General features: G+C 25.6%; 1 protein-coding gene across 2 annotated transcripts in view; it reads right to left on the bottom strand.

Moving 5' to 3' along the window:
- Positions 1–2,519: 2,519 nt before the first annotated feature.
- The window catches only part of LOC100208849 (guanine nucleotide exchange factor DBS), a 36,446-nt gene continuing 26,473 nt past the window's right edge, over positions 2,520–12,492 (bottom strand). The window contains exons 19-25 of one of the 2 annotated variants that reach the window (XM_065787414.1): positions 11,089–11,181; positions 8,855–8,933; positions 7,615–7,689; positions 7,431–7,521; positions 5,434–5,596; positions 4,622–4,805; positions 2,520–3,090 (exon numbers count right to left, since the gene is read on the bottom strand). In XM_065787414.1, the coding sequence (XP_065643486.1) occupies positions 3,023–3,090; positions 4,622–4,805; positions 5,434–5,596; positions 7,431–7,521; positions 7,615–7,689; positions 8,855–8,933; positions 11,089–11,181 (753 nt within the window). In that variant the 3' untranslated portion in view covers positions 2,520–3,022. The remainder of the gene's footprint in view (positions 3,091–4,621; positions 4,806–5,433; positions 5,597–7,430; positions 7,522–7,614; positions 7,690–8,854; positions 8,934–11,088; positions 11,182–12,492) is intronic. The other variant, XM_065787415.1, reaches the window with a different exon arrangement.

The raw sequence follows: 12,492 nt of genomic DNA, 5'->3' as shown, positions 1-12,492 counted from the left end.
TGGTTTTATACAACTGAAAACGAAGTGTTTATGAGCATTTTTATGCTTTGGAATGTTTGATAGCCTTAGTAATTTTGGTTATGTAAACACGTTGCTGCGTTTTCAAATTTGAAACAATTCAAAATGTACAAAATAGTACAAATAAATACAAGAAATGTAAGTAGCATTTTGTTCAAACTTTCGTTTTAACTTTTTTCTTATTTGAATTAACAAACAAATAGTCGTACTAAAATCTTTTTTGCGACGTCATATTTAGGATACCTGACCGCTGTCACAAATACTTGCAAACCCCTCCCCTCTTTTTTCTATGGAGCGCAGCGGATTTTATGAACAGTCTCTTTGATTTCAAAAATGCCACAAAATTTGCTGTTAACAGAACTGGACATTTTATTTAAATATATAAGTAATTTTTTTTTAATTGGAGTTTTAAGGTGGTAGACTGTTAAAAAAGTTAGAAATAAAAGATTTTTTAAAAGTCTCATAATTTTAAAGAGTATCTGTTGCAGAGTCTAAAAACATATAGATCTTTATATGGGAGAAAAAATTTAGAAATTATAATAAAGATTTATTTTAGCAGAGTAATTTTGTTTCCCCTAGCAACGCTCATAGTAACGGCAAGTTAAGGTTAGAAATAAAAAATTAAAAAAATAAAGAAAAAAGCTTGGAGCAATTTGAAAAGGGTTCGATGATAAATACAATGATGAATAGGGGCAGTATATAAGAAAAGTGGATTTTAACCAGATTTTATAAGCTTGTATATTCAATATTTTAAATTTATAAGCGTTTTTCTCTGTTTTATATTTGGAGTACACGGTAAAAAACGGCATAGTCGCATTTAAAAAGTTATACGAAAGTATTGAATGAATCATTTAAAAAAGTCTTTGTATAAAGTTAGTAAAACAAAATTTTAATAAAAGTTACAAATTTTTTATTAAAAATGTAAACTTTAGATAAATTAATCAAGAAATAATTTTTTCTAATTTACTTTTATGCTTTATATGAAAACTTTTATATTTGATTATTATATACTTTCTCAAAACTTTTTAAATGACTATGCCGTTTTTTCCCGTGTACTCTTCATTTCATTTTTTTGGTAAAGATTTCAGGAGCTCTAGTTGTCTAATTTACTTCAAATTTTGTAGAGAGATTCAATTCAATGAGGTTTATGTCCTGACATAAAAAATTAAAAATACAAACTTTTAAAGAAACAAAACTTTGGTCCATAATATCAAAAATTTGATTTTTAATTAGGCGTATTGAAAAATCTTACGATGCTTTAAAATTAATAAAAATTTAACAATATTTTTTTTATCTCAGGACATTTATCTAAATAAAAGGAATAAAAATGCAAAAAATTAGAACTTAACACATTCTACTTTTGAACATATCTTTGCCAAGATTTTAGCATGTTTTTAGCCTAAAACCACCAGTTTTTGCCCAAAGTTTATGGGAAAAATAAAAATAATAAAAAATAACATTTAAAAAAATGTATTTATCATGTTTAAAGTAAAAAAAATCGATTTGAATAGAAAAATAGTTTTTTTTAGCAGTATCCCACCTTAAGAGAGTAAAATGAGTGGTTCTACCATGAGAACGTCATGCAGCACTCATAAGAATTAAAATAATTATTTTTTATTATTTCCACTACGAGGCAATTTTTATCTTAATTGTAATATTTTGGGATAAAAATTGTTATAAAATTTTTAAAAAGTTGTAAGAAATTATTACTTCATTAACATATATTATTATTGAAATTCTTTTTTTAAAATAGCACAACAACATGAAAACCTTATAATAGATTCTGACAACACATTAATGGTAACAAGAAAAACGTTCTAAGAAATTTTTTTCTAGGTGCATCTCTTTATTTTAACAAGTTTAACCCAAAAACGTTACACAAATAAATGAGAAATTTCCAAAAGTTTTAAAACTAAATATAAATAAGTACATAAAATGAAAATAAGTTTAAAAAAATCCAAATGGAACTTAAAATAAACTTGTTTGATTTTTTATTGAGATGGTACAAAATTATCTATAGTTTTTACATTTTTTTTTTTCTGTGTTATTATTAAGGTGCTCCAAGTTCTTACGGTCATATCACAGAGCACAGTTTTTTCATCTAAAAAATTCACACCTTATATCTTACCAATGTCGTTTATTTATCCAGAGCCGGCATTGAGCCTCGGCCTTCTAGATGCCGAACTCTAACCACTACGCTACGGCTACTAACTTGATACATTTCAGGGGTTTTTTGTTCCAGGCTCCAATCATCGCAATTTTTTAAATGTTTAAAATTTTAATATTATTTTAGATAAGTCTTTGGAGTTTGCTCCGTGACTGGAAGTCTCAAACACCAAAAAAGATCCTGCCGCCCCCCATGCTTGAGACACTTTTTAAATCACTTTTTAAGGACTATAATTAAACTAAAAACTCATTTTTTTGGAGAAAAAATTTTTAAAATTTTAAACTTACTTGGGCACAAGCGTAACAAAGTAAATACGATCAATAAAAACCCGAAATTCCAAGTTATCATATAATATTTATATACATTTAAAACATTTACATGCGAAACTAAAATATAAATATTAGAAAACACTTCCATTTTTTTAATAATTTCTAACCTTTAAAACCGTAAAAAATTAGAAAAAATATTACGAAAAATATTTAATAACAATTCCTAATATATAATAATAGCAATAAATAATGATCAAAAAATTATTTCCAAAATGAAAAGTAAATTAAATAATTTATCTGAAATACAGAAAAAAACACAAAACAAAATAATTTAAAAATAAAAATTTAAATGTGAAAGTTTCGAAAAAATAAAAAACAGAAAAAAAAGTGATGCAAAAAATGTTCAAATAATTTAAAAACAAAACATTTACAGGTCAAAAGAAAAAGTAAGATTTTTAACAAAATAAAAAAATAAGATTCTTAGAAAAATATTTAAAAAAGTATAATATTTAGAATCACAGTATATAAATAAACCAAAAAAACAACAAAAAAACAAACAAACTAAGAACTAAACTATTGTCTCGATTCGATTTCGCGGACTTGGTGACGAAGGTTTGATTGGTTCAAATTTTGCATCTATAAAATATAAAACATTTATAAGTTTTAATAATTATGTTATAATTTTATGCACAACTATGATATCTAAAAGATAATTATATCTTAGCATAATATAAGAAACCAAACCAAACCAAACAAAAAAAAAAAACAAAAAAAAGACCACATATATATATAAATATACGAACGAAATATAACGAACTATCTAAGTTTAAAGTTAAAACTTTAATGTATTTTAGAGGTCTTAATTTCAAATAAATAAAAGTTTTCCAATTTTTTGTGACAAAATTTCAAATTTTCTGTGGAGATAAATCTTTTAAGGTTGGTTGTAGGATTCTATTTTGGTTATAGGATTTGGCTGTTATTTTCCACTATCAGACTATAGGCCGGGTAATTAAAAAAAAGCAATTACTTTTACTCGGCAATTTGGATTCAGCTTTACGTGATAAAAATTCTGCAGCATTACGTGATAAAAATTCTTCAGCCTTACGTGATAATAAATTTGAGCAAAATTGCTCAAACTTTTATTCACGTAAAGTTAAGCAATTTACTCCAAAAACGCTGAGTAATTGCTCAGCTTTACGTGAATAAAAATTTGAGCGAATTTTCGTAAAGCTGAACAATATCAGAGTAAAAGCAATTGCTTTTTTTTTATTTAACTGGCCTTATGTGTTTGGTTTTTTGGCTTTCATATTTCTTTAGAGAACGTCATTTTTAAATTTTATCGTTTCAAAGAATTGGCAATTGGCTCAACATCAACAAAAAAACTGTTTTGTTTGATTAACAATACTGGGGCGACACATTGAATATTAGATTATGAATTATTACATTAAAGTAAAAAAACCTAACACCCTTAATTTTTTATGCTTTGACTTCAATGCAATTAACACTCAGAATTTTGTAGCAACAACAAAAACGGATTTAGTTGTGCTTGAAACATCATTGATGATTTCATACTGAAAAAATCATATTTTTCTTAATTTTTTGTCTAGGAAGCTGTCTGGATTATTGTCAGCATTTTTAAAGATAAAGTACGCAAAGTGTATAAAACATTCTGGAAAGTATATAGAACATTCTGCAAAGCATATAAAACATTCTGCAAAGTACATAGAACGTTTTACAAAGCATATAGAACATTCTGCAAAGTATATAGAACATTCAAGAAAATAAAAAGGACATTCTGGAAAGTATATAAAACATTCTGTAAAGTATATAAAATATTCTGTAAATTATATAAAACTTTCTATCTACTTTCATACTTCTTTCATTTCTAAATATTTTATAAGAATTTTTTGTTTTTAAAAACTAAAAATTAAAAACAAATAATTCTATGAAAAGAGTTTGGGAATCAAAAAACTGAAAAAACTCTAGCTAATATTCATTAAAAATTAAAAAGTTTTAACTTAAATATTTTGCTTTCCTTTTATATTCTGATAGAAATGAACAAAGATGAAAAAAAGACGAAAAAAAAAAAAAGATGAGAAAGATGAAAATGTGGAAAATAATAACCAAACTTAAATTTAATTTTAGTGAAAAATCTTTAAAAAAATACCTTTACTCAAACTAGCCCTTTGCAAATATCCAGATGGTGCCCAACCTTTTTTCCCACTTAATAGGCTACTACAGTACCACCATCCTCCTTCTCCTTCTTTAACAACACTTACTAACTCTCCTTCTTTTAAAGACATTTCTGAGTCCTCAACTGAATTATATTCTGCTAATGCAATAAAATTTTCCTGCAAAAAAAAGGAAAAAAGGAAAAAAATCTAAAAACTAGATAATTATACTGCTTTTGCAAAAATTAAAACTTTCAATGTAAAAAAACCTACTTAAAAAATTTAATCGGTTATTTGAAAAAGTTCCAGAATTAAAACTTTATTTTCTTCAGTTACTACATGTAATAATCAATAACAGCCTACTTATTTATATAATATTTATTTATATTTATAACAATCTATTTTCTACAGTTATCATTTGTAATAATCTATAACAATCTATTTTCTACAGTTACTACATGTAATAAGTATTCTTTTTCTTATAAAGATTCTTTGAAAACTTTAAAAAATATAACCCATATATAACCTTTTTACATAATATATAACATTTCTCATTATATTGTTGTGATATATATTATCATCCTATTATTATTCTATCATTATTCTATTATCATTCTATTATTATTATATTATTCTAATATCATTCTTTTATTATGTAATGGAATCTCCTAAAAAGCAACCACAAAGTTCAAGAAATACTACCAACTAGTCTTTAAACTTTGAAATTTAGATAATTTTACTTTGAATAGCGGTTATCATTGAGATAATGAAACTTAAAAATAAAAATTTAAAAGTAATAATAATATACCTCATTATTATTTTTATTCAAAACTGTTTCAACAGTTGTCTCTGCAGGTTCTGTTTCTTCAACCTCATTTTCTGACCAATCAGAGCAAGACTCATCACTTGAGTTATCCAAAATCATATCAGAAGAATCAATAGAAAAAAATTTTACTGGATTCATTTGAGCCCTAAATTGATAAAATTATTTAAAATTTTAAAATTCTATTTATAAATCCAAAAGCAGTTTTACTATCAACTCGTTTTTTGAACTTCACAAATAAAAACAGCAATATGAAAACAGACATTATGTGAATGAAAAAATTTGTGCTGTTTTCATTCACATAATGAATGAAAACAGCACAAAGAAAACTTGTTTTTTGTGAAACAGAAAATAAAAATTTCCAACTTTAGTACCCAATCATGTTATTGCTTAACAATCCTTAATAATAATACTTAAAGTCCTTGATGAAAGTCCTCATGAAAGTCCTCTGAGTAAGGAAAGTGCTTCCATATTTTTCTTGCATTAATTGAGATAAAAAATGATGATATAGATTTTGAGTGACATTTTAAATCCTATTTTGGCATAATTCTTTTTACGAATCTTAACTAACTCTACATCGTAAAATGCAGTATTCAGAACTTGATCTGATCTCTGATATTGATGTATGTCTTATAAGCCACACACATTTTATGACTTGCTTCTATTAAATACTTATTTGATCTTGTCTTTATAAAGACCACACACATAACAAAACGCATGCATGAGGACTCATGATGCCATTCTTTTTATCTGCACTCTTGTATTTGACTACTTTTCAACAGTTTCTTGAAAGTTCTAATGATTTTTTAAAGGTTCCCTAGAATATTCTAGATAATTCCCTCTGGACTATTATAGTAGTTCAGGAATATTTTTGAAGAATGTTCAGCACATTGTTCACAATGTTAAATACCAATCAAGAATTTTCAAAAATACACAAATTCCAAAATACTATTGTTGAATGATATTTTGAAATAGTCGCAGAAGTTTTTGTGGAACAACTATTCCTATTATATATAGGAATTAGCTATTTTCTATTTGCTAATTCAAAAATAGGTAAAACACCTGTTTAACCCAAGTACAAACAAAAATACAAAACTTTTTACATGTATATTATACGTAATTAATTTTACATGTATATTATACGTATTAATTAACATTTAGTTTATAATTTTTTTAAAACAAAAGGCTAATAAAAAATAATATACTTATTAATAGTATTTAACCCCCTGTGCAGAGAATAAAAGTTTCATAACCTGACTAAATCACGTTGAAAAACTTGAAATCAAATAATCTTATCACCAAACGAAAAAACTGATATAGGCTGATATATCGTTTGATAAAACAACAGATATATTGTTATTCTTAACATGAGCCATTATGAAAACAAAATTAAAGATTAACTATTTGATGACAAAAACTTAAAATAATAAAAAATCTAAAGAGAATCTGTAATATTATGTAAGAAGACTTTTACAATGTTGCAATCTATTTTCAGAAAAACCGAATGTGCTAAGAGCAACATGGGTAACTTATTCCAATGAGTAAAAAAAGATTAAAAAAAATAAACTGTTAGAATTATTAGAGTTATAATCAAGTAGATAGTTTGTTTATAGTTTTTCTCATAGCTAAAACAGGAACCATATATAATAAGCTGTCAGTTTGAGCCTTCAAATGGCTCCTAAATTAAATTAATTCAGGCACATCATTGCAAAAGCATTACAATCATCATCATTATGACATTCATCATTCCTTAACCTGGTTTCTCTACTTTATTCTGAAGATAAAAAGTGGAGGTAAATATTTCTGCATTGGGAGCAGTCAAATCTATATATAAAACTGGTATAGCAAATTAAATTTTGCAAATTAAAGACTAAACAGACCTTTACTCAAGCTTTAATATATAAAAATTAATTACAAGGAACAAAAGAAAATATTTTTTAGCTAAAATGTGTAACTAGTGTAAAAAAAAAAAAAAATCGAACCTTTTCAAAGAGTTCATTCCTGATGGTCTCAATATTTTATTATTTGAAAAAATAGCTTGAGTAGGAGAGCTTCTATTTTCATCATATTCATCTAAGAATAATTTGTTAATAATAACAGTTCACATAAAATAAAACTTACTTTTTATGTTACATAAACGTGTATTATTTGATTTTTAATTTTTACCTGTAAATGATGGCTTTTTCTGATTGGTGTCTATAATGGCAAGGTCATCAGGAGCAATTTTTCGATTTTTTGTTTCTATAACAACAATCAAAATAGTATTTTTTAATAATTCAATATAAAATTTTTATTTATTTCATTAACTAAAAGACAAAGAGCAAATGGTTACTGAGTAGTAAACTACTCTTGCAGTTAAAACTAATTTACAATTTACAATTACAATGAAAAATTATGTAAAAAGCAATTTACAATTACAATGTGCATAAAACAATTTAGAGTTTTAATTCATAATTTTTTTTTAAAGTTCATTACATTTGTTTGATATTTTCTGCTCTTAGTTAGGATGACACAATCAGTTTAAAAAATTGAATATAAAAAAAAGTGAATTTGTTTATGTATGTATATATATATATATATATATATATATATATATATATATATATATATATATATATATATATATATATATATAAATGTATATATATGAGACTTCTTTTGAAAGGTTGTTTCCATAGCTCTTTTATACGCTGCTTTTATAAGTTGTTTGTTCAAACAACTATCTATTTATTTATTAGCAACATTACATCAATATATATCAGTTAAATAATTTTACATTTTATCAATATAATTTAGAGTGTAATTTGAAAAAAAATTTATTAAATAATTATTTATAAAAACTTATTTGAAAAAAAATTTGAAAAGAAAAATAAAAGTTTTTACTGCTTTATCAACCTTTTTTCAAAAACAGATTTTAAATAGAATTTTCCAGATGATATTTTAGACAATGATGTACTTGCAAAAACAATTAGTAAATTAAATTTTCATTTGATTTAGAAAATGCAGATGTGTGATAAATTTTGAAACATTTTTTAACATAACACCAAAATCGATTCCACTTAATCAGCAATATTTTCTAACATTTTTAAATTAAACAACAGTTATAATTAAATGAAAAAAACTCAAGTTAAAAATATAAGACAACTAGTAGTTGATAAAACTTTTCAATTTTTAAAAAAAATTTTCTTGTCCAATATTTAGGATCAGTATTCTAAAGATAAAATTTTTTTACCAATTCAGTACTAATTAATCTTTTTCAAATATAGGCTTATTTTTATTTCCATAATTTCGATAAATAAAAACTTAACTTTGATTTTAATTTAAAAGTTTTTTAAAACAATTTTCTTAGAAATTTATTTTTCAAAAAAAAAAAAAAAAAAGATAAAAGTATATAAAAATCACTCACCTTTTACACCAGTAAATTGTGACATTAATACTTTTCTTAACTCTGCTACCAATACTTGTTTCACTTCAAGATTTGGTGCCTAAATTAAAATATAATTTCTGTCAATTTTGACTTAACATTTTTGCTTTGTTTTCACTTATTAAACTAATTTTGTATGAGTACATACATATACTTGTTTGTTTGTGTGTGTGTGTGTGTGTGTGTGTGTGTGTGTGTGTGTGTGTGTGTGTGTGTGTGTGTGTGTGTGTGTGTGTGTGTGTGTGTGTGTGTGTGTGAATGCAAAAAATAATTTTTTAATCATAATATATGTTTCTTATAAACCCCCATATATATGAAGCATATTTATTAGCAAGAAGAGAGATTATTAAAAAGAGATGAAGAAGAGATTATTAAAAAAGGAGAAGAATCAGATTGACCCAAAGACAACTTTTTTCATGAACCTTAAAAGGCTGAGGGGGCAACAACAATTGAGAAGAATGCTGTTGCCCCCTCACTACTCTTTATTTTTTTATAAATTATTATAAGTCAACCCCAAATCACAAACCCTGATAAATAAAGTGCAAAAAAATGAGATGTGAATACTACTACCAGGGACCAGGTTTGGGGTCAGATATGTATTTGCATTTGGTAAAAATGGCCTTATTTGGTGTGTTTGTATTCATATTGTATTTGATAAAAACATTTCGTAAACATTTTTATTTGATTGAATTGTATTTGCAGTTCCATACAATAGGTTAACCAGTGTTTTTTTTGTTGAAATACCAAGAAGCTGAAATTTTTTTCATTTTTAACAATAAAATTTAAGTAAAATATGTTTTTAAGGGATATTTGTTAGGGTTGATAGGTTTAAACCAACTGAAAAAATATCAATTTAAACCAAACTAATTTTTTGGTAAAAATATTAAAACCAATTGGAGTTGCTCTAGATTCAATATATATATATATATATATATATATATATATATATATATATATATATATATATATATATATATATATATATATATATATATATATATATATATATATATATATTTTGCAAAAAAGTGCAAAATATATATATATAAGTTGCAAAGATAAGTGAAACTATTAAAATTTTGATAGCAATTTATTATTTTATCAACTGAAAAAAAAAATTATTAAAAACTAGATATCTTCAGACTGTCAGTGATGCTCATTTCCTTGCAAACACACTAGATCCTAGATATTTTGGATCTAATTTTTATGAAAATGAAGCTGCAACTATTACCAATAATATTTAAGTTAAAAGCCAAATCTGCTCCATTTGATAAAAGCTATTTTTATAGTGAACCTGTTTTTGAAAATGTATCACCAGTAGAATGGTGGAAATCTCTAATCCATCATGGATATTGAAGGTTTCTTAAACACACCAGCTTCTAGCGGTGGAGTTGAAAAAATTTTTTCAACTTTTGGACATGTTCATTCCAAGTTAAGAAACAAGATAGGAGTAGAAAAAGTTACAAAGGTTGCTTTTATATACAGAACATTAAATAATGATGTATTTATTTATATACAGAACATTAAATAATGTTCTGTATATAAATAAAATAACTTTTATATACAGAACATTAAATAATGATGTAAATAGTGATGAATTTAAGTAATGTTAATAGAAAATATAATTTACTTAAGTAAAACGACTAATGCTATTTTTTAATTGAAAAAATTGACTAAACACGACTTTTTTTTAAATAAAAAATGGAGTTTAAACCAAAAAAACTATGAATTTTTTGTTTTTAAAAAAAACCATGGTTTTTAGTTTTTTTCAAAATAAATGGTTTTTTTTGCAACCCTGTTTGTTAGAAGACTTGTTTTCATACTTCTATATAGTAGATCATTTTATCAGTCTTGTCTTAAAAAAATATTTTTATTTCTTTTTGACCTAAAGTACAAATATTTGTATTTGTATTTGGAAAATGCTGATTGCATATATTTGTATTAGGAAATCTAGAATTAATGTATATTTATTTGATCAAACTTATTTGACCCCAGCCCTGGCAGTACCCAACTGGTGAGGATCGAATCCAAAAAAAACAAACAACTCAAAAATTAAAAAATTGAATTGCAGTAAGCTTCAAAACTATGAAAAATTTAATAAAAAAGGAAATCCAATTATAGTTAAAAAAAATTTATATATTACATTGTATGTGTATACATTGACACAAACATGTAAATTTACTTTTGTTTACACATAAAACTTTGGAAAGTTCAACCTGCAATGTATAAACTTCATTTCTTCTCTGCACCCAGATTTCTAATTTGCATTCATGCCCTTTTACTGTCTCTGTGACTCCTATTTCTGCAGTCTAAAAAATTTAATATATATACATAACATAATTTAATATAAAATATTTTACTTTCATATAAAATATAATTATGTATTATATAAATTAATGTATATACATATATTTTTTTTACGTCTTCGCTTGCAACAAGGCTGCAAGCAACCATTATAAGAGTTGGAGGTTACTGGAAGAGAAGAGATGAAGTTTGTGGAGCAAGATAACGATTGACAGACAACTTAAAATATGTATATATGAATCAGGAAAGCAAGATAAAGGAAGCAATTTCCAAAGAACTGATGTTCGAGGGAAAAAACAAGACGAATAAGAGTTTTTGAAGCACTTTAGAAACAGCCACAAAAAAAGGATAAAATTTATTTGAATGAAAAGTAACACGAGCATGAATTTTAGTAGATGGAACAAGAGACGCTACCTCTTTAGAGCAGTGCCTATTATAGCATTTTTAGAAAAGAGAAAGAGAAGCAACATTATGACGATGAGATAATGGTTGGAGGTTGGAATAAAGAATGGAATCCATTGTAAAAAATTGTTGAGCTCGGTAAGATATGCAACCTTAGCAGATGCTAATTTCTAAGGTTTCCAAAAAAGATCCGAAGTAAGAGTAAGAATCCTAGAAGATGATATTGATATATGATTTGATATATAGTTTCCAAAAAAGATTGGAAGTAAGAGTTAATCTTAGAAGATGAAGAGTAGATGACTCATCGAGTACATCACCGTTCATAAATATAGGGAGATCTAAATTATTGCGATAACGATTGGCTGAAAAAAATTGAGTTTTATCTGTATTGAAGTTCACCAGCCACTGTGAGCCCCATACTGTAGCAGAAGTGAGATCCTTTTCAAGCTCGAATGCCCGCTCCAAGCAATCAGAGAGTGTTGGCTCCTTATCATGACAAGAATAAATAGTAGTATCATCAGTGAACAATGCCACCTAAGATGTGAGAATATCTGGAAGATCGTTAATGTAAATTAAAAAGAGTATAGGGCAAAGAATTAAACCTTGAGGAACCTCTGAAGTTACAGAATATGAAGAAGAGTGCTGTCCCCTGAGGACAAATTTTATACTATGATTGGAAAGGAAGGATTCAATAATCTTAAAGATGTTACAAGATACACCATAAGAAGAAAGCTAATGGAGAAGACCAGCATGCTAAACTTTATCAAAAGCTTTAGAAATGTTAAGAGCAATAGTCTTAAACTGTCCTCTCCATCTCTATCTAATGCACAATAAAACCTATTGGTTATTACTGTTAGCAAATTAGCTGTAGAATGAGAAGATTGAAATCCATATTGATGATCAGAAAGTAAGTT

This window comes from Hydra vulgaris, chromosome 01 (genome assembly GCF_038396675.1).
Source record: "Hydra vulgaris chromosome 01, alternate assembly HydraT2T_AEP".
NCBI lineage: Eukaryota > Metazoa > Cnidaria > Hydrozoa > Anthoathecata > Hydridae > Hydra > Hydra vulgaris.
Note: the sequence above shows the minus strand (reverse complement) of the source record. Positions and strands in the feature narration are given on the sequence as shown.